Raw genomic sequence first — 27,984 nt, 5'->3', positions numbered from 1 at the left:
GAACCCAGCGGGGCGAAGGCAGGAGCGTGGCGGGGAGCAGCCCCTCCCCGGGGAGGCAGGCGTGCAGCCCTTGGCGAGCGGGGTCATTTTTTGGCAGCGGTCATGAAGCTGTTCTCGATGCAGAGGACGATGAAGGCGTGCTGGCAGCTGCTGGCCGCCTGCTCCAGGAGCTTGCCCGAGCTCAGCGAGGAGGCCTGCCCGCTGGTGCCGCGCTCCTCCGTCCGCCACGCCTCGCAGTAGCTCTCGGGCAGGCGCCGGCCCTTGGCGTCCGAGCCGTGCCAGACGCTTTTCTGCGGCCTGGAAGGCAGAGAGGGGTGAGGCTGCTGCAGTAGGAGCTGCTCCCCAGCCTCAGAGCTGGGTCCCCAGCTGGTCCCCATGGAGATGGACGCAGTGGGACGTGGCCCAGGGTGCCCAGTGCCCAGGGGTGGGCTCAGAGGGATGCAGCATGTGGTACCCAGTGCCTGCTCTGAACCATTCCCCTCTCTGCCTCCCTGCCTGCAGTGGGTCGTGGCTGCATCCCACACCACCAGCAGCCCCATCCCTGCACTCACCACGCCGAATCCCGCAGGACGTCCCGGCCATCGAAGGAGAGGATGCGGGCATCAGCCCGCAGCGGGGCCTCGTTGCCGGTGAAGAGAGCCTCCCAGTTACTGAAGAGCACCTCGTCCTGGGGGGCAGAAATGGGGGTCAGCCCATCCCGGGACCCCCGCAGCCCCATGCTGGGGCTCTCCATGGTGCCAGGCAGGACGGACATGGCACAGGGGTTGTGGCGAGGGGCTCGGGGAAGGGGTGGGGGCCGTACCCGCAGGTTAACGATGGGCACAGTGGCACGGTCGGCCCTGCGCACGATGCTGTAGAGGTCCTGCAGGCGGGAGGAGAGGAAGGCGCGGAAGGTGCCGGCCAGCCCCACCTGCCGGGCCTGCTGGAAGCACTGGAAGTCGGCGCCGCGGATGCCGCGCATGCCACCACTCAGCGGCGCGTTGAGGGCCACGAGGTGCAGCTGCCAAAGGGGGACAAAACCGGCGTGAGGGACACCACATCCAGTCCCCTCAGCTCCCTCCCAGCCTCAGCCCGGGGCACTCACAGCAGGCTGGAAATCCTGGTGCACGTGGGCGGCCACGGGGGCCGGCTCCGGGCGGCGCTGGACGTAGTAGCTGTTGAGGAGCTCGTGCTGCTGCAGCAGGGGCGGCTGGGGCAGGCGGTGCTGGTTGGCCACCACCTCGTCCCCGCGCCACGGCCGGGCGGTGGGTGGCGGGCTGTGGTTGCGCAGGGGGTGCAGGGGCCCGCGGGGCTGGAGAGGGTGCGGGGATCCCCCGTAGTGGACGCTGGGCGGCTTGTCGTACACCTCGTTGTCCTGGGGGAGGGAGGAGAGCTCAGGGGCTGTGCTGCCCCCAGATCCCAGCACCGGGGATGTGGTGGGGACAGGGACGGGGGACTCACCAGCGCCGAGCTGGGGACCAGGGTGTGCTCCTCCAGCTGCAAGGACACGGCACGTGAGCGCGCAGCCGCCCCATGCCACGGCGGCACCCCCCCGAGCACGGTGCCAGCCGGCCCCCCCCGACTCACCAGCACCCTGCGGAAGCCCCCCCGCAGGCGGACGTAGAGCTCCTGCCGGTCGGCCAGGAAAACCAGCCCCCCCTCGGGCAGCTCGTGCGCGGCGCTCAGCATGGCCTGGTAGGTGGGCAGGGCGCGCAGCTGCGGGCACAGCGCGCCGGGCGCTCAGATGGCTCGGAGGGCTCAGCCCCTGCGTGCCGCCACCCGCCCCAAAAAGAGCCCACACTCACCCCCAGGGATGTCCCGCTGCTGCCCGGCGGGCCGGGGGGCCCCGGTGGGCCGGGGGGGCCGGGGATGCTGATAGCTGGGGGGGAAAAGGTGAGGTGGGGATGGGATGCCCCATTCCAGGGTATGGGTAGGGGCACGGGGCAGGTGCTCACCTGGTCTGTGGGGGCCTGGGAAGGAGGGCGGCCCGGGGGGGCCGGGAGGGCCAGGAGGGCCCTGCCGCCCCTCGTATCCGATCCCAGGGGGTCCCTGCGGTCCAGGAGGCCCCGGTGGCCCAACGATGCTGTCCCCCTTGGGACCCTAGGTGGTGCGAGAGGGCGTCCCTAAAGCAAAGCAGGCAGGGGTGCCGCCCCCACAGCGCAGTGCCCAGAGCCTCGCTGTGCCCTGTACCATGGGGCACTTCCCAGCACGGTGCAGGTGGGATGTGGGGTACTCACCGGCAGGCCCGGGTAGCCCTGTGGCCCTGGCGGCCCCATGACGCTGGGGCCATACAGAGCGGTGCCGCCCGGCTCGCCCTTCTCGCCCTTGGGACCTGCCTCCCCCTTGTCACCCTGCGGGACAGCGTGTCCTTAGGACGAGCGGATGGGGAGCCCCAAATGGTTGGGACCCCAGCAGCGGGCACGGGGAGAAGGCCTTACCCGCAGGCTGGCACCAAAGTGGCTCAGGTCGTAGGGGAACTGGCCTGGGGAGACAGAGAGCAGGGGTGGTGTGGGCACGAGCTGCCCGCCACCCCTCTGCCCGGGGGGCTGTGTCACTCACCTGGGGGCCCCGGGGCACCCACGTCTCCTTTTTCTCCCTTTTGCCCTGGGAACTGGTGGAAACCTGCGGAGAGCAGAAGGGCGATGCCGCCTCAGAGGCCAGCGGGACGCCTTGCTGGGGTCCCCAGCCCGCTGGGAGGTGCTGGGGTGAGGACACCCCCTTACCCGGGAAGGCCGGCAGCGCAGGGCGGCTGGCGTCGCTGAAAGCCTGTGGGGATGCAGAGCGAGACGCTGCGGGGACGGCCACCTCCCCGCCAGCGTGTCCCCTCCGTGGGACAACGGGAAGGGGGTGGCGAGCGCCGAGCCCACGGCACGGTGAGCCGGCCCCCGCCGTCAGGTCACGGCGGCACTACTCACGTTGTTGCTGTCATACACGATGCTGCCAGGAGGGCCGGGAGGGCCGGGGGGACCTGGGGGACCGGGGGGACCCTGGGGGAGGAGAGAAGACACATCAGGGTGTCACCAGTGCAAAGCAGGCGGTGCGACACGTCCCCACACAGGGCTGTGGCTGTGCCCCGCGGCACCCAGCAGGCTCTGCCATGCGTGAGCCCACAGCTGGGGGGATGCAGCCCCAGAGCCAGCCTCTTTTTGGTCCCCTGTCCCCTCCCCACAGCCCCTGTGCCAGGCCAGGCGCGCTCACCCGCAGGCCCAGCACGCCGCTGATGTCCGCCGGGTCGCCCTTCTCGCCCTTCAGCCCGTTCATGCCGGGACGCCCCTGTGGATGAGCACACGTCAGCCCTGTCCCTGTCCCTGTCCCTGTCCCCATGCCGGGGTCACTGGTGCCCCTGCCCTCGAGGCGCTCCCTCCCGAGCCCACCACCCCCCGCAGACGTGCTGGGGAGCAGGGGACAACCGAAACCAGGAGCGGGTCTTACGGGTCTGCCCGGAAAGCCGATTTCTCCCTTCAGCCCTGCTCGTCCGTGGGGGCCCTGGAGCGAGAGGAGAGAGGACAGGGGCGGTCAGAGCCACGGGAGCAGCCCCTTCCCTCCCCACGGGGCACGAGGAGGAGGAGGAGGATGGTGGTGCTGACTTACAGACGGGCCCATCGGTCCCCGCAGCCCGGGCTCCCCCTGTGGACAGCAGACGGGGAATTAGCACTGCACCCGGGGCACCCAGCACCGCGTGCGCCTGGCCCCTGTTCTCCCCACCCACCTTTTCTCCCTTCACGTTCGCAGCAATGATGGTCCCGTCCGGGCTAATGATGACGCCGGGCTCTCCCTTCTCTCCCTGCAGGAGGCACAATTGGGGGTGGATGCACTGGCACCGACGCCAGGGCTCAGGAAGGGTGGGGGAATGCAAAGCGTTACCTTCAGCCCCGGCGAGCCCTGCAAGCCAGGCGAGCCCTGGTCCCCTTTTGGTCCCACCGGGCCCTGCACGGAGAAGCAAGGGGCATCAGCCACCAGCAGCAGCCCCAAAACGCGTGGCAGGATCAGTAACCAGAGTTTGGGAACAAGGAGCATCTCTCCCTGGCGAGGAGGGCTGGCCAGCAGGCTGCCAGCCATCAGTCCCTCACAGCGCCCTCGAGCTCGCACGAATTTTGGCTCTCGGCATCTCTCCTCACTGAGGGTTCCCCTCTGGCACAGCCTAATCCCATCCATCTGCCCTATTCCCCGAGGGGCGAGTTGGGCAGGTGCTTCCCCAACCTCTCCCCTGGACGCCTGCCCCCAGCCCCAGCTGGCCCCCGGGGGCTGCCCCACCGCTGGCTCCGGGGTCCCCCCAACTCACCGGGAAGCCGGCGTGCCCCGGTCTGCCCTGCGGGGGGACAGACAGAGGTGAGAAGAGGCAGCAGCTCTGCAGCCACGCAGCCCTGCCAGCACCACGGGCAGCAGGGAGGTGGGCTACCTACCTCTGGGCCCGGCACAGCCGCCAAAGACCTCTGGAAAAAACAGTCAAAACATGGTTTTTAATGAGACCTTTGCTCTGCAGCCCAGCCTGCAGCAGGGGCTGAGCTGCAGCAGAGGTCCCCCTGGTTTTTTTCTGCACAATTCATGCTGGGTAAGCCCCTTCCTAATAGTGTTAGCTCCCCCCAGGAGTGGGAATGACTTACATCTTCACCCGAGACGTAGACGACCTGTCCGGGGGGCCCAGGCGGGCCGGGGGGGCCGGGCAGCCCCACTGCATCTTGGCCTCGCTCGCCCTGGAAGACAGCGGGGTCAGCGTGCCGGCTGCCCCCCGGCGGCCCCACGGCACCATACCCGCACCTACCTTCTCACCCGGGCTGCCTCTGTCACCTTTGGGTCCCTGCAAGGGGAAGGGAGCGGGGGTGAGCAGTGATGGGGACGGGGCTGGGAGCAGCGCCAGCGTCCCCTGTGTGCGGTGGGCACGCTGCTACCTGCGGTCCGGGGAAGCCCTCCAGGCCGGGGCGGCCGTCCACGCCGGGCACGCCAGCGTCCCCCTGGAAGGAGGAGCATGGGGACAGGGCGAGATGCAGGCACAGCTCCCCCCTGGTGCCCCCAAATATCCCCCCCTAAGGCATCCCGCTCCTACCTTGGGTCCCGGCACACCGGGCTGCCCGGGGCTGCCGACCTCCCCCTTGATCCCCGGCAGTCCTGGCACACCCTGCAGGACACACGGACGAGGGGACAAGGGGACGTGAGCGCACAGCACCCGGCGGGGTCGGAGGGGAGGGAAGGGGCACCATGGCCCCAAATTACCTGAGGTCCATCAGGTCCCCGTGGCCCAGGGGAGCCAGCGGCGAGCGGCAGCCCCGAGCCCTCCATGTCGGCCTGGGGCAGGAGAAGGGGCTGAGCCGTGCCTGTCCCCCTCCTCCCACCCCCTGCCTTTCCCCCAAAACGCTGCTGGCACTTACGAATCCAGCCTCGTACGCCGGCCCCGGTGGCCCCGGTGGGCCAGGGGGGCCTGGCGGCCCTCGGGGTCCGATGGGCCCGGGGAGGCCGGCTAACCCCATCTCTCCTGGGGCGCCGGCTGGCCCCGTGTCCCCCTTGCTGCCCTGAGAAGGGGAAAGAAGAGGAGGGTGTGGGTGGGAGCCCGCAGAGCTCTCCCCACGCAGCCATCCCTCAGCCTGGCAGCCCAGGTCCCCGTGCAATGTGCACGGTGGCCACCAGAGGCTCGTCTAAAATCAGAAATGCTTTTTTGCCTTTTTTTTCCCCCCCCTGCTCTGTTCTGCTCCGAGAAGACCCCATGTGCCCGCGGCCCCCCCGTCTGCGCAGGGGCTGCCCCCAGCACGGCACCCCTGCAAAGGGACCCCCCCGAGAGGAGCCAGCCCCGGGAACGGTACCTTGGGTCCTGGTGCTCCGGGGAGGCCGAGGTCACCCACGTCACCCTGGGGAGGAGGAGGAGGAGAGGGGATGAAGGGGAGCGAGTTGGTGATCCCCAGCTCAGGGCTTGCTGGGTCTGGAGGGAGCCGGGGCCTCCGGAGATGCGCCAGGGGATGGAGCGGAGACACCCGGGGTGCACGGGGTGGGGGACACTCACCCGCTCTCCTTTGGGCCCCGGTGGCCCTGGCATCCCGTCTTTGCCAGGAGGACCCTGAGGACCCTGCAAGATGCCCAGGAGGTGGTTTCAGGGTGGGGGAATGCCGTGGTGCCGGCAGGCACGGAGCTATGGCCACCGGGCACGGCTCCCCCTTGGCCACCCCACACCTACCTCCGGCCCCGGGGTCCCCGGGACCCCATCCCTGCCGGGCAGCCCCGGTGGTCCTGGCAGGTCTGTGCTGTTCATCCCAAACCGTCCCGGCTCCCCTGGCAAGCCGGGCACGCCAGGGGGCCCCGGAGGACCGGGTGGCCCTCGTGGGCCCTGCAAGAGAAAGAGGGACGATGGCCGAAGGCGTCCCTTGCCCCCTGCCCCGAGGAGGGGCCCCGCACTCACCCGCACGGTCTCCAGGTCGCCGCCAAACCCGGAGCCCTCCATGTCGATGAACGTCTGGGGGAGAAGAGCCGGGGAAACACTGGGACCGGGGTGCCCAGCAGAGCAGGGATGCTGCCCCAAGGCATCCCCACGCCATGCCCTATAGCCGTCCCACGTCCCCAAAGCACCTACCAGCCTGTCCTGCTTGGAGGAGGGTCCCGGTGGTCCGGGGGGACCTGGCAGTCCTGGGGGGCCCCTTGGTCCCACACCGGGGTCACCCTGGGATGGAGGAGAGAGCGTGGTTCGCAAGCACAGCCTGGCCACCCGCTACACCACGGGCACGGTCACAGCACCCACACGGTCACTCACCTTCTCCCCCTTCATCCCGGGCTCTCCTGGGGTCCCGGGGAACCCCTGGGGCCCCATCACGCCCTGCAAAGGGGGACACATAGGGTGGGCGAGGTGCAGGGGCGGCCATCCCCTGCAGCACCCCTCTGCCCCCCTACTTACGGGTTTGCCGTCCTCGCCGGGATCACCCTAAGGATGGCAAAGGGGAGAGGTCAGCGGGGTGTGCAGGGGAAAAAAGGGGGAGCAGCCCCAATGCTGCCCCCAGGAGAGGGGCTGCCAGAGCTGGGGGCTCAACTCACTGGCTCGCCGTCCCTGCCGGGGGCCCCTTCCTTCCCCGGCAGCCCCGGGGGGCCGGAGGGGCCGGGGGGGCCGGTGACCGGCTCCAGCACTGCGCCGTCGCCGTGCCGCAAGGGGGGGCCGGGCTCTCCGGGCTCGCCTTTCTGGCCCTTGGAGCCGGGATAGCCAAAGCCAGCGCTGCCCTGGGGAGCAGAGGGAAAGGCGTCCGCCCGTGCCCAGCAGCACGGCCCCTCTGCTCCCCCCCCCAGGGCACAGCTTCGCCCTGTGGCACTGCCCAGCTCCCCCGGTGCTGCTCACCTTGATGCCCAGTTCACCTTTTTGCCCCTGCAGGACAGAAACGGAGAGGGGTGGGTGTCACACGTGGACAGGTGGCTGCGAGCCAGCGGGAGAGGCAGCCCCCAGCGGCACCTCTGTCACCCACCTTCTCCCCCTTGGTGCTGCCCGTCCCCAAGACGCCACCGGTCCCCGAGTCCCCTTTCAGGCCACGCTCGCCCTTCTCCCCTTTTTCTCCTTTGGGGCCTGCGGACACAGGAGAGGGACCTGGACGCTCTGGGTGCTGACACCCCCGGGGACAGCCACCCTCCTGTGTCCCAGCGTTACCTCCCGCAGGCACCCGCAGCCTCTCCTCCGCTCTGGTCCTCTCCGCCTGCTGTGGGGAGCCCGAACTCCTTCCTGACCCGCTGTCCGCTGCCACGGGTGGGGAGGTGACGGGGACAGCATCCACCAGCCCCGGGACACCCTGTGCCGGCGACGAGGGGACACCAGCTTTGAGCCTTGCCAGCCAGCACGCGGCCGCCGAGCGCAACACCAACTCACCCCGTCCTTCCCCGAGGGCTGGCGCCTGTCCTCTGCCCCGCTGCCAAAATCTCCAGATGCCTGCGTGTGCCCGGGGAGAGACAGAGAGATTCAGCCTGACGGATGGGGTGGGGTCCCCCGAGGGTTTTGGCCACCCAAGGCTCACCTCGGCGTCGTCCTCCTCCTCCTCGCACTGGTGCTCGGCCGCCCGTGGGTCCCCTCGGAGCTTCAGGTCAGCGATCACACCCTGCAAGACACCGGTGCGGGCTGACATGGGGTCCTGCTGCCCTGCCACCACCCCACATCATGTCTCCAAAGCAGGGGGGGGACACGCCGGCTGCGGGACCTTGACCCCAGCCCCAGCTCCCTGCTGTGGGCTCCGATCCATGGGAAAAAGCCCTCTGCAGGCTGCAGCACCGGGAGGTCACGGCCGGGCTCCGGGCAGCTGGACAGCGAGGCTTTTACAGGGAGCTTTTTGGATGTGCTCTTCGCTTCTCCATCGCCGGAGCACTCCCCACCCCAGGGATGACGGCCAGCCCCTGTCCGCCACTGTCTGATTTTGTATTTCTTAGGCTAATCCCCACTTCCTTCCCATTTATTTGGGTTTTGGAAGAGTTGTGTGCATTCAGACCCCTTATTCATACAACAAACCCCTCCCTAAAGACGTCACCTCCAGAAAAGCCCCCAGAGCTGAGCTACCCGTGCCACCAGAGGGGCAGCATCCCCATCTGGAGCCAGGAGGGTGCGTGGGCAAAGCCCAGGTCCCCCGCTGCTGGGACGGGACGTGGGGATGCTCCCAGCCCAGCAGGGAAGCAATCGCCCTGCCAGGGGCCGTGCTGGGAGGCGAGGTCGGAGAGGAGCAGTGCCTCGTCTCCGGGCGAGACACCTAAAATAACAGTGGGGCTCGCTGGCAAGCACAGCGTGCCGTGTCCGGGACAGAGGCACACTCAGGAAGCACGGGGTGTTGGAGAAAACAAGAACCACAGGGCAGTCGCGGTGCATCTATCTATAAATAAAAACACAGGGAACCAGAGCCAGCCCCCAAGCCAACACCGCCCGTCTGGGCTCTGAGCTCTCCCCGGGGCTGCCCGGCTGTGTCCCAAGCCTTTCCTCCCCACCCAGCAGCAGCACCGAGCCTGCACCATGCCAAAAGCTCCAGGCTGGCCTCTTCTCTGGCATCCCGCTGCGGCCAAGCCCTCCATCTGCAGGATTTTTTCGGCCCTGGTGGCTGCAGGAGCGTGGGCTGGGCGTCATGAGGCAGTCAGATGCCCCGCGGACACCCCAGGGGCTGGCAGGTCTCAGCCTCCCCTTCCTCGTGGCTGGCAGGGGGCTGCTCTGCAGGCTGCCTCCTCCCCGAGGCAGAGACATCACCTGCTAGGAAGGCACGAGTGCGCCCTGCTCTGGGTTTTTCTTCCACAGCCACCTCCCAAATCCTCCAAACCCTCCTCCAGCTCGGAGGTGAGTTCCTCCATGGCCATGGCTTGGCCCTCATGGCAGGTTTAAGAGCAGGAGGCTGCTCCAGAGACCCCTCGGGGGCCGTCTCGAGCCACTGGTCCCCAGCCCATCAATGATTAAGCCCTGCCCGGGGACCTTTCCACAGCCTCCCTGCCTGACACGGTCTAATGGCTCCGAGGCCCCGGCGGTGCCAGTCGAGGGGCAAGGCACTGGTTGAGCTCAGGAGTGCAGTGCTCAGCTTTCCTCCCCCCAAGAGCAGTGGGGGATTTCCACGTCAGAGGCATTTTCCCCACACTTTCTGCAAATCTTATCTCACACGCAAGCTGTGCTCGAATCGCAGCCCGAGCTATCGCCTTCCCTCCCAGCTCTCAGACCTCTTCCTGCAGATACCGCCCAGAGCCGGCCAGCAAAGATATGCTCCAGCCCAGGCATTTCCAGCTCAGAGAGACCATTTCACCAGCCCAGACAGCAGGCACCGAAGCAGACGGGTATTTTTAGCCAAGTGGAGGCTCAAAGAGACTCTGCGTGCTGCTGGAAAAGCCATGGGAAGCGGTGGATGCCACGGCGCGGCCCCATCGCCTTCTGCCTTGGGATCCAGTTGGCTGGCATCACATCCAGCCACCCTCCTCCCTGGCAGCTGCGGGTTGGGGTGACCCAAGGCCTCCTTACCTGGTATTTATCGGGGTCGGCCCCCCCGGCTTGAGCAACGAAGAGCCCGGAGCCTTGCTCCAGCTCCATCTCATCCGGGGAGCGCTCGAAGCGCACCCGCTCGTACTCCTCGCAGTCCAGGTAGAGGACGACCTCGTCCTCCTCCACGCTGATGGCGAAGCGGGTCCACTGGTTGAGCAGCGTGGGCACGGTGAAGGTGGCTGCCGCGTAGGAGCTCGGCGAGCCCGGCTCCGTGTAGTAGAAGATGATCCGCTGCTTGCCCGCCTGCAGGTCCGAGAGCTTGACGCCCACGTAGATGATGCTCTGCGAGGAGTCCGTGACGGCAAAGAGGACGCCAGCCCGGGGGGTGGTGGGCTGGATGTGGAAGAGGAGAGAGAAGTCCCGGTAGAAGGGGCTGGGCAGGTGGTAGCGAGCCACCTGGCCCGTGTTGGCGTTGGGTCCGAAGACATAGCCGGGGTTGTTGTCGGGGCCGTAGATTTTGAGGATCTCCTCCGGCGGGGGGTCTCCGATCAGCTCCAGCAGGCTGACCTCGGCGCTCAGGTTCTCTGCGGGAGGAGGGAGAGGGCACGGTGACAACCAGCACAGCGAGGACACGCACCCTTAGCAGGTCCCCCCCCGTCCCCAGCGCCTTTGGGGACACCTCACGGGGCCCCCTGCTCCTCCCCGCAGCGGCAGCGCGCTCCCACGGGGCTGCTGCCCTGCAGCCCGATGGAGATGAGGGAGGAAAGGGACACGCAGGCTCCGCTTTGCATCGCAGCTGCTGAGCCTAAAAGTCCCGTCTGGCCAGAAGGAAACTCGCCAGTGAACTTTCAGGATATTTCGTGCCCTTTCCAATTAGTTGCTACTTCGCTTCTGCCTTGCGGAGATGACCCCAACACTCGCTGTCTCCAGAGGAAGGTTTTGATGCTTTCCCCAGCAGCTAACCCTGGCTCCTGGCCCCATTCTCTGGATGGATTCAGCTTCCCAGAGCAAGCGGGGATCTTCCCGAGGGAAGGAGAGGAATCGTTGTCCGGATGGACAACCTTGTCCCTGGATGGGGTGGTGCCAGGGCATGGGCAGCACATCCGTACGGACCAACCCACGGACCGGGACTGGCATCGTAACGGAGCAGGGAGGGTTCTGGGGAGCAGGGAGCGAGCTGGCATCTTCCCGTGCACCCCAGAGCTGCAAACTGGATGCAGCAGCTCTCCTCAAGCTGCTCCCCCAGCACCATCAGGGCGCAGCTCCCAAAACGTGCCCCATTCCCTGCTGCTGGCTCTCCGGCCGCACGGCATCCCTCAGGTCCGATAAAATCAAAGCGACCCTGCACGTGCGGCCACACGCCCGTGCCCACGCATGCCCGTGCCTGCTCCAGGGTCACGGCCACCCCCACACGGCCCCGTCCCCGCAGGGTCACCGCGGCTGGGAACACTCCCGGCCCTCCCCTCGCACCGCCTGGGAAAGCGGCCGGGCCGCCGCGCACCCCGCCGGCTTCCCAGCTGATCTCAATTTCCAGCTCGCCTCCTGCCCCGGCTCGTTTTCTCAAGGCACTTTGGGGACTTCTGGTCAGGACGGTCTCTCCTACCAGGCGCAGCTGAACATCTGGCGGCGCGGGCCAGCCCTCGGGATGCGAGCTCTCCTGTTGTTTTGGCAGCGCGCACATCCTCATCGCCCACACAACGGGCGCTGGATTCCTCCCCTCCTATGTCAACCTCTCGGGCCGGTGCCAACTCGATGCTCCGGTGAGGTTTAACTCCAGATTTCCCAGGAGGGAGAGAAAGCTGACAGCTGCTCCCAGGTGCACGGCTCCGTTTTGGGCTTGCCACTACCACGGCGGCCACCCGCGCTCCGAAATGGCCGAGGGCTGCGGCACGGCACCCGGCTCCAAGCTGCCAGCCAGGACGGGGATTTTGTCCCCTTCTCGAGCCAGGGACACGAGGGGTCTCTGCAATACGCTGAGGCAACTCAGTGCCCCTCTCCTTCCCCATGCTGAGCACAGGCAGGGGATATTGTGTCAGAGATGTGCATGGGAGGCTGGGAACCCCCACCCCACTCCAGAGCCAAGTATTTTCCTCCAGAGCTCTTTGAAAAAATAAAAAGATACTAAAAAAAAAAAAAAAAAAAGAAAAAGGAAAGGAAAGAAATCAGCCAGCCCTGCCCAGCCTGGAAGGGAAACGTGTCCTTTGGGATGGTGGGAGGAGATGAATACCTGGGTTTCTCTTCCAAAGCCTGGGGGCACCTGTGCAAGCGGAGCATCCCCAGCCTCCCGTGGCTGCCAAGCCAGGACGCCAGGGCTGACTGGCCCTGCTGGAGGGAGATGAGAAACGCCCCGTTTTCGAGGCAGGGGGGTATTTTCTCTCTGCCAACCCCAGCCACCCTCGAGTTTGTCCACGCAGGCCCAAGGAAAGCTGCTCCCGTGGCGCTGGCCACCCCTGGGGGCACACAGAGCAGCCCCGGCGCCGAGAGATGCCGCCAGGACACAGGGACTGTGCTTATCGCGGGCCGGAGGAAGCCAAATTCGGAAGAGCTTTAAGCTAAGAGGAAATCAGAGCTTCCTCCCGGGGGTCTGCAGGGCTGTAGGAGCCGGTGCTGCAATTTTGCCACGCAGACAGCCCAGCCTCTGCCCTGGGGCTCGAGGTGGGTGGAGGGGGAAAAGGCTGAAAGAGGCTTTTGTCAGCGAGGCAACTCTCAAGCGTGTTCCCCTTGGTATTTCAGCCATCTCTGTGATCCCCCCTCCTCTCCAAACGTGCCACTTGGCTGAGGGGACAGCGGGATGGCACTCGCCCCCCAGCCTCGGCACGGGGCTCCCCGGCACTGCTGCCCACAATGAGACATTGTGCTCGCCCCGGCCACGGGAAGTGCTGCAGCCAGAAGCCAGACACGGCGCCGTGACCCTGCCCGCGGGCTGGTGCCCTTGGGACCCCACTCCACCTCAACCCCAAACCCGCCTGCCTTTTCCAGAGCGGTTCCTGGAGAGCCCAAACGCTGCTCCCTCCGTCCCGTGGAGGACTGCCAGCACCCAGGGCGGGCTGCGGAGCCGGCCACATGCCTGTCCCATGGCCCAGCTGGGTGCCAAAGGCTGCCGGACGCCGCTGCAGCTGGTGGTGGCGCTGGCACGGGATCACACAAGGATGCCTCGGGCTACGGTGACCGAGCTTTGGCTCCCGTTGCCCTTGGAAGGGCCCCAGGGATGCTTTGAGCCGCTCTCCGCCTGCGCCGCCTCCATCCCTGCTCCCCCATCGCGTGGCATCCCGCAGACAGAGCCGCTTTGACAGCCCCGGGAGCCACCACGGCCATGTGGGCGCCCCTTGTGCCCAGACCCCTCCGTCTCGGCCACCCCTGGACATCACCCCGGGGCACGGGGGTCTGGCTGGGAACACAGCCTCATTCAGCAGAGCTGTGAGGGGTGTTAGGGGGGGCTTTCATCTCCGACCGACCCCTTCTGCTTCCGAGCCCCCCGTGAGCAGCCCCAAGCTGCCACCCTTGGCTTCTCCCCCCAGCAGGAGGAGGCCTGAGCTCGCGGCCAAGTTACACACAGCTCGAAACCACTCTGTAGTGAAAACGGGACGCAAAGCACCTCTCGTGCCTCCTGAGCAGGGGGGGATCAAACATTAGCCGTGGGTAAATCATTAACCCCAAAGCGAAGGTGCTGGGGCAGCTGCAGGAGAGCGGGGCACGCACGCCAAGGTGTGCACGCGGGGTCACAGCCCCGGCCCCATGCCGGGAGCAATGCCCTGGTGCCCCCTTCTCCAGGTCACCTTGAAGCCCCCACGGTGAGCTCCGCAGCCCCCCTGCGTGGAGACCAGCCCGGGGACAGGGCAGGGATGCTCAGCTTTGCAAAAGGAGCCACCACCCAAGAGCTGGAAAAGCCGAGGCTGGGCGCAAGGAGGTTTTGGCCAGGGCTCTGCGCAGCCTCCCCAGGGACGAGGCAGTTGCGTCCCTGCCTGGCCCAGAGGGGCTTGGGGGGGACAGACAGACAGACAGAGACCGCCCAGCCACATTACCTGCAGACACATTAATAAAGACACAAGAAAAGCCTCCGTCCTCCTCAGGGAGAGAGTCACAAGGCAGAGGCAGGCGCCCGCCGGCAGAGTGCATCCAGCACAGGTCTCTGACGGCCTCGCAGAAGCCCTGGCACGGCGGGGGGGTTACAGGGACAGAGGCGCTACACCCGGGGACCAGGAGCAAGCAGAGGAACCACTCCAAGTAGCGGTGGCACCGAGACTCAAGCAGCCCCTCCCACTCATGCAAAGCAGCCCGAATTTCCGCCTCGCTGCCGTGGCTGAGATAATTCGGCAATCTGACGCGGTCGGTGCCCAGCACGGTGCAGAAGGGCAGCTTGGCCGGGAAGGGCAGGCAGCGCCCGGCCGCCGCCATCAGTCCGGGAAAGGTGGAAGCCAGACCCTCGCCGCCAGCACCAGCGAGCCGCAGGGTGGAGGTTAGTAAATCAAAGCGGGGAGCGCCGGCGGCGTCAGCAGGACGAGAATCCACGCCGCCAGCTGCCCTCTGGTGGGGCGCAGAAGGGCTCCGGCTCCCGGCTGCACCGGCCAGTGCCAGCCCCCTGCTACCAGTGCCTTGGCTGCTGCCGTGCTCGGGGTCCCTGCTGCCCAGCAGGGAAGCACTTGGAGCGGCAGAGGACAGCCCGGGGGCCGCCGAGGGTCCCCCGCGTGCCCATGTGCCGGCGCGGTCCGCAGCACGTGGCGTGGGCGCTGCTCCGTCTCTCCTGGGCTCACCGCCACCTGGTGGGAAAGGGAAAGGAGCACTACCTGGGCGGGCGGCCGCCGGCTTCTGCGGGGACACCCCCGTCCCCTCGGGCTGCTGCCGGGGCGGCTGCGTCGCTTCGGGGTGCCCCGTCCCTGCGGGGAGCTGGGCGGGGGGCGTGCTGCTGGGGGGAGCGGCCGTCCAAGCCACGCTCGTCGGCGCCGCGGTGCCCGCAGAGCTCCTGTCCCACTGCTCCGTGCCCTCCGCGCTCTCCTGGCCCGTGGGCGCTGCCGTGCTGGGGTCCTGCTCCTGGTGCTGCTGCGTGGTGGCCGTAGGGTCCCCCGCTGCAGGGTCTTGCCTCTGCGCTGCCGTCCCCGGGGTGGGTGATGGCTCTGCCAGCCGGGAGGCGGTGGGTGCAGGGCTGGGTGCCACAGGGGTTCCTGTGGTTTTCGAGCTGCCCCAGATCCAGTCCAGGAGCTGCGCCTCGGAGGAGGAGAAGCAGCAGGAAGCCAGCAGCAGCAACAGCCCCAGGCGGTGTGGAGCCATGGGGAAGGGAAATGGAGCCCGGCTGCTTCCCGGAGAGAAACAGAGGGGCTGGGGGAAGGAGAGGAGGGCAGAGGCAGGAGCTCAGCCCCGGTGAGGCGCCCGCAGTGCTCGCATCGCTCTCTCCTCCCCAGCGCTGCCGAGCCTTCAAACCGGAGCAGGAGGAGGAGTGGCCGTGCTGCTGGCCACGCCAAGCCCTCCTCTGCCAAACGCCAGCCTCCCTGGCAGTGGGCACGTCCCCCCCGGGGGCACGAGGCCGGGCCGGGGACCCACCTGAGCCCCCGGACACGGCGGGGAGCCGGGAGCCCAGCCAGCAGTGGGTGCCAGCTCCTTGCGCTCCCTGCCCCGCATCAGCCAGCTGCTGCTGCTCCCCGCCGTTAACTCCTTCCCACCCAAAGCAAGGAGGAGGAAAAAAAATAATAAAAAAATCCACATTTCCACTGGATGGAAACGCAACAAGTCCCCGGAGCAGCAAGTGCTTTCGAGACCAGCTTTCCCGGATCGGTTTCGCTGCCAGGACCCCCCAGGTGCTACAGCGGGACAGCGAGCGAGCAGGGCGCCGGGGGAGAGCAGCCAGCTCCCCCCAGCACCGTGCGCCAGCCCCGTCTCGAAGCCAGGACGTGTGAGCAATCGTAGCCTGCAGTGCTGGGGTTTTGCCGAAGCCGGTTGCGAAAGCCTGCGCCGAGCAGCTTGGCGTCGGAGCCAGCTGGGGACACGGCCGCCCCGCGTGTCCCCGAGCCCTCCACGACCAGGAGGTGCTGCAAAAAGCCTGCAGACGAGGCTCAGATGCCTGTTAGCTCCATGCCACGCTTCCCACGCGACATTTTGGGGCGACACGGGCGAGTTTTCCCATGAAAGTGCCAGCTGGCAGGGGAACCATGCCGCACTAACACGCTTGCCCCCAGCGCTGCTGTTGTTCCACGAGCGCTTTGTGGAGCAGCTCTCCCCCGCCGCGGAGCAGCCTGCAACCGATGTCACGCATTTTTTGCCTGCATTTTTTGCCTTTACGCCCAGGTTTCCGCGTGCCCCCATCCTGCAGGGGGTGGGGAGGGAGCTCCCTGCAGCTCCCGCCAGCTCTGCCTGCCTCGTCGTGTCCCGACAGGACAGGGCCCCGCTGCGCCTCCCGGGGCCGCTCCACCCCGGGACGAGGCCGTGCGCCCCCGCAGGGAGAGGGCACTGCGGTGGGGGACAGCCGTGACGGGCTCGTTCCTGGCCGCCCAGATGGACAGATGGACAGCAGAGCCGTGCCCTGGACACAGCCCAAATCCCTTTCTCACGCTGGTGACTCAGGGCCGGGGGATGCCGGGCGCTGCCCACCCCTGCGGGAGGGACGTGTGGAAACGCCAGGCTCAGCAGCCTTTCTGCCCCGGCTTCACAAGGGCCCAACGCAGAGGCGGTCGGCGAGGAAAAGCCCCGGAATCAGAGAAACAGCCCTTGTAGGCTCCTCGACAATGGAGGGATTCAGTTTTGCCACAAAGGGGTTGTTGACAGGGCGCGGGCGCAGCCGAGGAATGCACCGCGCACGCCGCCCCGCGCAGGGGGGATGCGGGCTCCATTTCCCACGGCCTCTCCCCCAAAGCAGGGGGCAGGAGCAACTCTCTGGAGATGATGTGCAGCCGTCAGAAGGCCAGGCAGGAGCACCACAAGCCCCAGCAAGCTGCCTCGCCTCCGCCGGGGGCATTTTGGGGCTGGCGGGGGGCGGCCCCGTGCCGGGGTGCACCGAGCGCGCAGCCGCAGCGTGGATCCTGGGGCTGGGAGCAGGGACGCAGCGTGCACAGGGGAAGAAAAGCCGGAGAGCCCGGCCCCCGGGTTTCCAACCTGCAGTTCCTCACCCGTGGTTAACCAGTAACCGCGTTCGGGGCTGAGCCAGCGGGTTTGCAGCACCCACAGGGCACCAGGGGAGCCCCAGGGTTGTGGCAGGGGACAGGGGACCCAGCCGGGAAAATATTTGCTTTTGCTGCAGCGCACGGGGCTTGTTGGTGCCTCCTGCCATCGCTCTTTGAGCTCTCGCCCTGGAGGGTTTTGGGACGGGACGGGGAGCTCAGCAGCCCCCATCCTGCGGGTCTGGGTGGCTGCTGGGGACATGGGGACACCCAGCAGGTCCCCGCAGCATCGCACCGGCCGCTCCCCACCACAAGCTGAGCGCAGCGAGCGGCGCAGACGGACGGATGGATGGACGGACAGGCGGATGGACAGACAGCAGAGGGAGCCCCAGGTCCGAGCAGAGCTTGGAGGCTCCCCCCAGCCCTCCAGCTGCAGCTCCAACCCCGCAGCTGGGGCAGGACGAGCCCCCCAAGGACTAAAGGCCATCGGCATTCCTAGCAGAGCAAGCCTGGGCGGAGCTGGTGGGGCAACCGGATCCCCCCCTTACCCGCAGCTTCCTTCCTCCCCTCCCCGGGCCTTTCTCTGGCTTTTGTCTCCTGCTGAAAATGCCCCCAGGACCCCCAGAGAAGCTCTAGGGGATGCTCCAGAAGCTGTCCCCGCAGCAGCACGGCTCCGTGCCCCACCAGGAGCAGCAGGGAGGGCACCTGGGGTCGCTCCTGGTGGAGGATGAGGAGTTACCTTCCTCCTCTCCTCCCTGCCACCCGCACCAAGCTCGTACTAGGGATGCGTAAGTGCAGGGGATTAGGATAACAGCCCCTGCCAGCCCCCTTTCTGCAGTGGCAAAACGTTTTGATGGTTTCAGGGCTTGCACCCTGCTGCTGGGGCACCCATGGGGCCGTGAGGCTGCTCCGTCCCCTCCCCAACCCCATGCACAGCTCAGCCCCGGGATGCCAAAGCTGCCTCGTGCCGACAAACCACAGCCCTGCAACCTTTCCAAAGCCTGACCTCGCTCTATTTACAGCAGGCTCCTTTTGTTAGCCTGCAGAAAGCCCACCCGGTTAGCACGGGGAGGCGACAGCAGCAGCGCTGCCTGCTCCCAACGCCAGGCACGAGAAAGCACCCAGCTCCAGCACCCAGCTCCAGGGGGCACAAAACGCGGCGGGGTGAGCCAGAGATGGCTGGGAAAACTCTGGCTGCCAAACAGTTGGGCCAGCTAACCATGACAAAGCACCCTGCACAGCCCTAAATGCCCCGGATAGGGTCTGGAAATAGGGGCGCACGGCGGTGCTGCCCCGTCTGCCTGCTGGGGAAGGGACGAAACCCCAGCGCCGGCCCAGGGGGAGCGCTGGGGGCGGGAGCGCTCAGGCACCAAGCAGAAAAAATTCGGCAACTGTCAGAGGCAGATGGTATCTTTAAACCCTATCGATGTTTGGCAGTTTAATCTCTTCCTCATCCGCAAACACAAACAGCAGTTAAAAGGCACTCACGGGGACACACGCGCGAGAGGCCCGAGGATATTGCCACATCCCGCTGACCTCCCATGCGGAGGGACGGACGGATGGACGGACGGCAGGACACAGCTGTGCCAGGGGCCGGGACGCACACACCCCCTGCATCCCCCGCTAGGGACCTGGGGCTGGCTTTGGGACGAAACCAAGCACAAAGCCACTCAAGGAGCATCCAAAACCCACAGAATCACCGCGTGGCTCCCCGTGATGCCCAAATCCCCCTGAGACGCGCACAGGCAGAATCCTTCTCTCCCACCCCGTCCCAACAAACTCGGTGCAGTGGTGATTTTTGGGGCGGAAAGGGGTGCTGCACGGATGCAAGTGCAGCCCCCAAGGCATCCTGCGTGACAGCAGCCAGCAGGGTGCCGTGGCGGTGACGCAGGGGGTGGCTTCGGGGGCACATTTCAGGAGGAGCGGCCTCCCCACGCGGCCACGCCGCACCGTCGAGCCCCCGGGACCGCAGCGTTCCTAAACATTTACTCATGGAGAGACAGAAACTTCCTCCCAGCGAATTCCTTGATAAGATAAACCATTAAAATGTCACAACTGCCTGAGGGAGCCATCAAATCATCCAGGGGAGAACAAAACTCCTCGGTGTCAGCAGGCTGGCAGCCCCGGCGCGCTGCGGCACGGGGACTCACCCCGAGCAGGGCACCTGCACACCTCCAACATGAGGCGGACCCAAAGTGCCCCGAGCCTGGCCCTGGCATCCTGCGCCTCCTGCCGTGACCCCAGCCAGCTCACGGGGGCACCGGGGACACTCATGGAAGGAGTATTTTTAATTTGTCAGCCCTCGTGGGAAATACCCGGGCTGTGGCAGCGGGCACAGCGAGCTCCGACGGCGGGGCCGCCGCAGAGCAAACAATCTGTCTGCCATCCTCTTGAAAAGCCTAAAAATAAAATACCAGCGGGTCCCAGCCCCCGGGGAGCAGCACGGGATGGGTCAGGTCTCACCGAAACCACCACATTTTTGCCTTGTAACTTGTTACCCTCCAGCCAAGAGCAGGAGCCCCGGTCCGAGGGGTGGGCGGCGATGCGGGGCCAGCTCCCTTTCCCCCCCATATCCTGGTTTATCCACCAGCCAGCGGGGTGCAGGACGGGGGGGCACCAGCTCTGCTTCCCATCACCCCGGGCCGCCCGACAGCCGGGAGATAAGGCAGAGGAGGCGAGGGAAGGAATGTGCCCCGCTCCCCCGTGGCAATACATCACCTTGCAGACAAATTGCTCCCTGGAGGAGGGGAGCTGCGGAGCCACCCGGGCCCCAAACCGCCTCGAACCCAGCACTGCCCTCATCCACTTCACCACCAGCGGCCAGCATCCACTCCACCATGCCCCAGCGGGGGGCACGCAGCATCCCCCTCCCCACGGCACGGCCAGGAGGTCACAGCTCCTCCGCCCGACCTCCCGGGAAGCCTCAAATCGTGATCGCGTTCCTGGCATTCCTGCCCCAGCACCAGCAGCTGGGGGGCTCCAGCGGTCGGCAGGGCTCATGACCCCCCCCCAGGAAAGCGTCTCGGTGATGGGGGTTTCATTTCCCACCCAGCACTGCTCCCAGGCACGTCTTTACCTGGAAATACAGAGCAGGGAGACCTCTGCGGAGGGGAGAGGAGGGCAGGGGCTCGCGAGCTGACTCGATGCCGTTGCAGTGCGCAGAAAGCAAAGCTGAGACGCAGAGGAAGAGCCATGCAGGTGGGAGCTGTGTGCCCGTGGGTGCCCCGGAGCTCAGACAAAGCCTTCCAGCATCACACAGACGTGAAGGAAACGAAGCCTGAGGTGTCAGGACACGAATCCTGGGAGCGCATCTCCAAGGCGCCCACAAGGGCACCCCGGGCACCGTGCCGAGATGCCGTCTCCGATGTCGCAGAGGGAGCAGCGCCAAAGGATGCCAAACGAAAGCCTCAAGCTCCCCGTCCCCAGCTGTTTTCAGGGCTTCGGTGCAGAGGAGAACAGCAGCACAGCTGAGACCCTTTTTTTTGCACACAAGCGGGTTGGACACGCAAAAACCAAGAGCTGCCAAACGATGCCACGCACAGAGCTACGACAAGAGCAGCACGGCACGGGGCCACGCAGCATCCTTCTGCCTCCAACACCAGCCGGGTGCCAGCTGGACCACGCAGCCCCAGGCAATAACTGCTGCAGCCCCACGGAGAGGAAAACCTGCCCGAGAGCTAACCAACCACGCTTCCCAGGGCTGGCTGCCCCGCTCGGCCCGCAGGAAGGAAAGCCAAGCCCCGTCAGGCAGCCAGCAAGCCTCCCCGTTCCACTGCCAGGCCAGGTGGTGAGAAGCGCTGCTTTGCTAAGCAATGGGAAGAAAAGGAAGGAGTGGGGAGGGCTTTTCTGCACCTCAGCAACCATCTTCCAATCGCCCCGCTGCCCTCTTGTATCTGCACTGACCCCTGCAGCGCCGGGGCTTTGTTTGTCTTGGAGCCTCCCGAAGCCCAGGAGGAGAACAAGGCTCCCTGTCTGCTCCTCTTCCACCTCTGCGCGCTCCTCAGACAATACCCGGTCTGTGCTGCTGACTTTGGCATCCTTCTCCTGATCTTTCCAAAGTTTCCGCTGCGTGAGCCGGCCGAGCTCTGACGTCCCGCCTCGGCGGCGTGTCCCCGTCCCATCCAGGGCTGCTGGCCGAGCAAGGTCACCGCGCTTCACGCCGGGCCTTGGCACAGCCCCGCTGGCGAGCCGGGACTCGGGCAGCTACAAGGGCTCCGATGCTGGGAGCAGCCTTCATTGCATTCGTGTGAGGGGACGGGGAAAGCACCACCCGGCCCTTGAACCCACCCCGCTGCCTACGTGCATCTCAGGGCTGGACACCTTGGAGTTAATTTGTCCGATGACAAATTGATGCCAGCCACAGCCGAACCCACAAATTGGGACAGGAGGGGTCCCCAGGCTGCTTGGTTTTGCTGGTGGCCGCTTCGCTGCTCTGCCGTGGCCGTGGAGGAGGGACTGGGGCAGAGGCAGAGCCTCCCTGCAGCCTACCGGTGGTCACCGCGAGCCTTCCCAGGACCGCAAGGGTTAAAACCAAACCAAAAAAAAGAAAAAAAACCCACAGCACAAACCAGCAGGCATGCCTGAAGAGGAGGATTAGAGAGAATAGGGCCATTTCTCGGCGCAGACTATGGCAACGTAAATAGAAAAGTAACATTACGCTGGAGCCGGGGCCCTTTCGCCCCGCTCCTGCCCCACAATGCCACCATTGTCCGGCTGACAACTGGCAATTATCCCCCCGCCGGCCCTGCATACCGCGGGTTCTCGGGGACTGCCTCCTGCTCAGCTCCCCAAAACCCCCAAGTTTGGGCCAGGAGGGTCGAGGGTGCCGCGGGGAGCAGCGTGGTCCCGCTCCGCACCCGGTTAGGGTCTGGGGGAGCTGCCCCCTTGTGCCCCGTGCCAGCCTCAACGGGGCCAGCCCTCGGGATGGGACCTGCCCAAGGTGATAAAAACCCCTGGAAAATGCCTCGGAACCAGCATTAAAATTGCCCTGGTTGAAAAATGGATTATTTTTTCTCGGTTGGGTTGGTTTTGTAGGGAGGGCACCACCGCCAAGAACGGAGCGAGCAGAGGACAAACGCGGGAGGCGGCTACAAGCCCTGAGCACCACGAGCAGCTGCTGCGGGATTTTTTTCCCCCTGCATTTTAATTATACAACCACTCGAGTTCCTTCCTAACGGGAATGCTGAAAACCAGTTTTTCCTGCAGCAAGGCCAATTCCACAAATGCTAGCAGTGACCTGTGAAAAAAAAAAAAGCCATAAATCAGCACAGCTACATTTTTCCCCCCCCTTGCAGCGTCACCACGATACTTCACTGATTTTTTTTTTTCCTCATTTCAACGTTCTTTTTCCTATCGTTTTTTGCCTTAAAAAAACACAAACAGGTGTCCATGGCCAGAGTGGATAGATAAAACACTCGGAAACCCCACCAGAGCCACCCTCAGCATCCCTCAGAGCCGCGGCACGGGGTGCATGGGGGTCTGCAGAGCACGGCCAGAGCCTCACGGGCAGAACAGCACCGCCGAGACATATCCAGAGCCCATCCAGCCACCAGCGGGTGTCCTTCCTCCCGGGCTGCACTAATCCTGTTGCCAGGACACCCGAAATACCGCTCCCAAGGGATTAGCGTCCAGACCGGCGGCTGACCTTCCCCTCCGCTCCCCAGGCGGCATCGGGGCAAGAACTGGGGCCCCGGAGCTGCCCCGGGGGAAGGAGGCTGCTGGAGGTGCTGCTGGAGGCAGGAGGGATGGTGCTGAGCCCGGAGCTACCTGCAGCAGGCTCGGACACGGCCCCGCAGCCGGGTGCCAAGCCCGGGGTTTGCCCAGCAACGCGCCGACAAAAGAGCCTTTCATGAGAGGGGACACGTCCCCGCCACAATTAGCAGGGGAAGAGGGGAGAAAAGAGCTGAGAGCAGATTATTACCTCCAGGGCTGCCTTTGGGGGCCCCTCTCGGATGTTTGCCTTAACTCTTTCGGCTGAGCCCTCAGAGGGGACAGAGCCGCGAACATCAGCCCTGGCTGGCTGCCGTGGTGGCCACCAGGTCTGGCTGGGTGGCCACCAGGTCCCCACAAGAGGAGCAAGCAGGCGGGAGCAGAGAGATGGTTCCTCCTGGGCGCATGAGGGCCACAGAAGAGCTATGGCCTCTCGCCCAGAGAGCAGGTACAGGGCCCCGAACACGGCACCGTCGGCCGTACCTCGCCTGCTTATCTGGGGTTATCAAAAAGGTGCCGTTTATCCCAAAGTCAACAAGCCCCGACTCAATTAACCCGCAGCCTAACGAGGAAGGCGGGAGGAAAATCTGTTTGACTGCGGCGCTTGGCGGAGGGGGAGGCAAGCGGCTTGCTCCTGAATTATAAAATCGGGGATGGCTTCAAGGGCGTTCGGGCTCACGGGGCAAGCAATAACTGGGGATTTATGCCAGCAGACTGCGTTTCCAGGTGCCCTGGCTGCTGTTCCCATCCCAGCCTGCTCCTGCGTGTGAGCAGCCTCCCACAGCCCGGGGACGGGGTCAGGGGAACAGCCGCATCCCTCAGTCCCCTGGGCCCGGGAGGAAGAAACCAGCCGGCCGAGCTTGGGAATAAAACAGAAATACAATAAAACTCGCTAATGACAAATTTCCGCCTGCAAAGGGCCGGGATGCGGTGCCAAAAACAGCAATAAAAATTCCACACGAGCAACCTTGTTAGCTGGAGGCCGGCAGACGCGGGATGCTGCGGGCCAGATGTTGCTCACCCGGCGCTGGGGATGCTGCTGCCAAGCGGCCGTGCTGCTCGGGGCTGGGAGCACCACGAGTCCCTGGGGACGGCCCCCCCTGTCCCTGCAAGCTCTGGAAGCCCCCCAGGAACTGCACAGACGTCCAAACCAGTTCCTAATCCCGCTCAGCTCCTTGCTTCAATTACGTCTTTGGCAAGGGACTCTCTGGGTCAATCAAGCCCTCCGCTGAACGCCAAAAACACACACGCGCTGCTACCACACACCTTCCTCCATCCAAAGTGCCAGGAGCCGGGATTTTCCCCTGTTTCCCCCGTGCCAGGCAGACCCCAGGCTGTGCGAGCAGCCAAGGGATGCAGGGGATGCTCTTGGAAGCAGCTCGTTCCCAGTGCTTCCTCAAATGTCATCAGATACGGTGGAAGATCATTAAAATGCTTTATTAATCCCATACCTCTGGGCTGCTGATACACATCCGATACTTAATCCCAGACGTCTCCTTCAGCGCTTTGAACTCTGCTCTGAGATGCCAGAATTAATTCTGTTCTTGGTAAACTATGGAGCTCTTGGACGAGGCGCAGCACACTCGCCGGGATTGCTACGTCAGGGCTCAGACCGTCCTCCCAAAAAGCGCAGAGCAGTGCAGGAAAGGAGCCTGCGCCACGGGAACCTTTGCCACCAGCCCCGTGTTGTGCAAGCAAGGAATTGCCCTGCATGGTTCCCTGCCCCCCAGGCTGTCCCAAATATCCTCGCGGTGCCCAGCATCCTTCCCAGGGCTCTGCGCTCACGGATCGCGCAGCTCCGGATCCCTCCTCCTCCGCGCCTGTCTCCTCTAAGTGCTCGGACTCGCTGTTTAAACAACGCCCAAATGGTATCGAAATAAACTGTAAGGAGAGGTTATTGCAGCCGAGACCAAAATAAATAATAAGCGGTGCCAAGGAGGCTGCTATTCAGGGCACAAACACCACTTCTGCAGGGCTCGGAGGGCACCACAGAGCCTCCCAGGAGCCGTGGGGCACATCAGCCCAGCTCTCCGTCCCACCAGGGAGGTGCACCCACGGCCCTACGGGGCCACGAGGGCTCAGCTCCTTCCCCCCGCTGCAGAAACCTGAAAGCCAGCTGGAGCGCTGTGCAAAGGATGCTGCGGGTGGACCGGGTCCAGCCACGGAGCTGCAAAACCACAGAGAAAGTTAGGATCGGGGCTTGAAAAGGTCACTTGCATCAACGGAAGCAAAGAAATCTGCCTGGGAGTGCAGCCACTCTGTGGAAATGCTCGTCTCTTTTTAAACTGAATTTCCAGCCCAAAACAAACTGAGCCACGACACTGGGGCCGTCCAGTCTGGCAGCCGCTCTCTGCAGCCCTGCCAGCAGCCTGGGCAGAGAGGGGGGGGGAAGAAATCGGGTGGTGACAGCACGGGGACACCAGGTCGCCAGACCCAGTACAGTGTGCCACTCCAGTGGCCGGACAGACACACAGCCCCCAGGACAGACGTCCCCAGGCTTGGCTGCAGCCCGCAGGCTCTCCCTCTCTCCCTCCCTCCCCCCCCACCGGCTCCCACGGCGGAGAGATAAGGTTTGGCAAACAAAACCCCTGCCAGCTGATACGGAGGGAAGAGCCCGCGGCATCCCCCGAGCACAGCAGCATCCTCCCCCACTGATCAGCCCCGTCCCAGTGGCCTTGGTGCTGCCCACACGTGGCTCCAGCAGGTCCCAGACCCCCGGCATCCCCATCAGCTCCAGGAAAGGAGAAAGCCCCACTTGCCGCAGCACCTCGCCTCAGGTGCTCAAGTTCTCCCCAGGGTAAATCAGTGCCTGCGGGCGCTGCCCGTGGCACGTTCCCCCCGGGGGAAGGAATTCCTAAAATAATGTTTGCGAAAGCTCAGATCCACCTGTCAGAAATCCCCACGAGCTGATGCCAAAGCAGTTATGTCACAGGCCATAAATCTCTTTGCGCAGCACCTGCTTTATCTTTGAAGGCTCGTGCTCGCGAGGCATCTGAGCCGTGGAGACCAACGAGGCACTGAGGAATGGAAATAAAACCAAGACCGAGGCTCTGTGCTGGCAGCGCAGCTCCGACACCTGCTGCGTTGCCAGCCGAGGAGGCAGCTCAGCCTCCCAGGTGCTGTCTGCGGTCGCAGCGAGGGCTTCTCGCTGCCACCGGCCCCAAGACCTGGATGTCCTGGCTCATCCCAGCTGTAGAACTGAGGCAGAGAAACCCAGCGTGAGTTTCTCTCACCCTGCTGACCCATCCCAGCGTCTGACCCAGTGCCAGCCCTCGCCACGTGTGCGCTCACGGGCAGCCCCGACCCATTCTGGTGGTGGCATCCCCACCCCAGCCCCCTGCAGGGCCACGTGTCACGCTGAGGGATGCGGTAGAGCTGCTGATAAAAGCCAAGCCAAGCTCCAGGCAGCTAAGCCCCCAAATTTGCAAGGAAGGCAGATAAACAGAAAGGTTATCTCCATGCCAGGACGGCCTTCGGAGCAAACATTCCCGAGGAGCCCATCACAAAGGAGGGCTGGCAGAACAGGCCCTGCAGTCCTTGGACATTGAACCAAAGGGAACAAAAAAAAAAAAAGGGAGAAAAAAAAAAAAAAAAAAAAACACACCAAGCTGCTTTCGAATTCTTTAAAACCCGATCCGCAGCCTCCTTGGGAGGTGGCCAAGTCAGCTGGGTGAAACGGGCACTGCCCGGTGCCGGGACACAGGCCTGGGGGTGTCCAGCCCCACCGTGCACCCGCTGAGCTGCAGCAGCACTGGGGGGGGACTCGGGGAGGGGGACGTGGCCTTGGCTCGCTCACAGCCCCGGCCAGCCCCATGCCAGGAGCCAGGGCGCCGGCGAGGGGTGGGCAGGGCGCGAGCAGCCGTTTGTGCTCTGAGTAACCACTGTTAAAACAGTCCTGGGCCCTCCGGCTCAGCCCGGCCACGTTGGACGTTCTCCAGGGACTTAAAATAGTTGATTTCACGGCGGAATAATTCTGCCTCTCTGGAGACCTCCAAGAGGAGCTTTTTGTTCCCGGGGTCCCCAGGGAGCCTACGGCAGGCGCCCACGCCCCAGAAAGCGGCAGCAGAAATGCAGCCCGGGGCGCTTGAGGAACTTCTCCAAGTGCTCCCAGACGGGCTCCGGGAGCGCTGGGCATCCCCGCTGCCCTGCCAGGCTCCCCGGCTCTCCCCGCGCTCCTGCAGCACGACCCGAGCAGGGCAGAGCTCGCCGCAGCTGGAAGCAGAGGCAGCAGTTCCTAGATGGCACACGGCCGTGCTCCAGCAAATAATCCAGCGATTTCACAGCCCAGTACCTGTCTGACTTCCAGCCCGCTCGTCCCTGGGCAGCCTCCTACCAATGGCTCTCGCCCAGCTTGGCGGGGAGATGAAAGAGGAGGGCATCAGCAGCGCTGCTTAGCCTGCTGGAGGGGTGGCAACGCTCAACAGGGGGCACAAACCTTCCCAAAGAGCCACCTTTGCCCGGTTTCGGCTCGCTGCTCACAGCCATTCAGCTGCTTCTGCAAACAGCACGCGGGCAAGCCCAGCGCCCCCAGGTGCGTTTTACCAGCACCAGGAGCCCAGCTGAGCACCAAGGAACCAGGAAACACCCCAGCTCTCTGCCTTCACCTGGACGAGCCAGCTTTGCCCCCAGGACAAAGCCCTGCAGGGAGGCAAAACCACGCAGCAGCAGCCCTGGATCGGGATGCTCACACATCCCCAACAGCAGGGAGTTCTTGGGGGGCACCCAGGCCACCTGCACCGCACCGGGGAGGTCCCCGGGCCACAAGCAGGGTCAGGGGCTCCCTTTGTCAGCCTCTCTCCACCCACCGCATGCTCCAGGGACCGGCTGCAACAGGAGGAGGGGGCAGGCAGGAGGGAAGCTGCCCCACTGGGGAGGAAAAGTTCACCGTGACCGGCTGGTGCCCCGTGGGGAAAGCAGGGCTGGAGAGCTGCCTCGGCGCCCCATTCCCTTCTCCATCTCCGACGGGGAGCGCGCCCCACGGGGTGGGCTCCGGGCACCCTCCCCAGCTCCCCACCACCACCACCACCACCACCACCACCACCACCACCACCCCGGCGCGCCCCCCGCGCACGTTACCGGGCTCCTGGGAAGCGGCGGGGAGCAGCAGGACAAAGAGCCCGAGCAGCGGCAGCCACCGCGGGGGACACCTGCGGGGGAAGCAGAAACCCAGGGGTGACCCAGGGGTTACCCACGGCCCCTCCGCGGGACCCCCCCCCGGCACCCCCATCCCCTCCCCGGAGCTCACCGTGGGCGCATGGTGCCCGCTGCCCGCCGCCTGTGCGCGGCTCGGCGCGGCCCCGCTCGGCTCGGCTCGGCCCGGGG

At 65.4% G+C, this 27,984-nt stretch overlaps 1 protein-coding gene across 2 annotated transcripts; it reads right to left on the bottom strand.

Moving 5' to 3' along the window:
• Nucleotides 1–83: 83 nt before the first annotated feature.
• Nucleotides 84–27,984, bottom strand: COL18A1 (collagen type XVIII alpha 1 chain; the record flags this gene model as incomplete). 2 transcript variants are annotated; one of them, XM_082763594.1, is made up of 42 exons in its annotated part: nt 27,908–27,984; nt 27,739–27,809; nt 9,908–10,452; nt 7,950–8,030; nt 7,805–7,864; nt 7,589–7,727; nt 7,410–7,507; nt 7,286–7,312; nt 6,991–7,170; nt 6,854–6,880; nt 6,713–6,775; nt 6,536–6,622; nt 6,365–6,418; nt 6,143–6,292; nt 5,972–6,034; nt 5,775–5,819; nt 5,346–5,486; nt 5,191–5,262; nt 5,024–5,095; nt 4,869–4,931; nt 4,742–4,777; nt 4,584–4,673; nt 4,383–4,412; nt 4,262–4,288; nt 3,844–3,906; nt 3,689–3,763; nt 3,571–3,606; nt 3,412–3,465; nt 3,178–3,252; nt 2,895–2,966; nt 2,703–2,745; nt 2,539–2,601; nt 2,418–2,461; nt 2,217–2,330; nt 1,935–2,079; nt 1,785–1,858; nt 1,567–1,695; nt 1,441–1,476; nt 1,085–1,354; nt 803–1,000; nt 552–667; nt 84–297 (listed from the first exon to the last, which is right to left on the bottom strand). In XM_082763594.1, exons 1-42 carry the CDS (start codon nt 27,916–27,918, stop codon nt 84–86), a joined length of 4,053 nt encoding a protein of 1,350 aa, XP_082619720.1. In that variant the 5' UTR covers nt 27,919–27,984. The 2 variants fall into 2 exon arrangements, with proteins under 2 accessions (XP_082619720.1, XP_082619719.1); XM_082763593.1 differs by lacking the exons at nt 27,739–27,809; nt 27,908–27,984 and adding an exon at nt 14,653–16,322.

The sequence above is a fragment of the Aythya marila genome (genome assembly GCF_965140915.1).
Source record: "Aythya marila genome assembly, chromosome: 6".
NCBI classification, from domain to species: Eukaryota; Metazoa; Chordata; class Aves; order Anseriformes; family Anatidae; genus Aythya; species Aythya marila.
The sequence above is the reverse complement of the archived record's forward strand: the minus strand, read 5'-3'. Positions and strand labels throughout refer to the sequence as shown.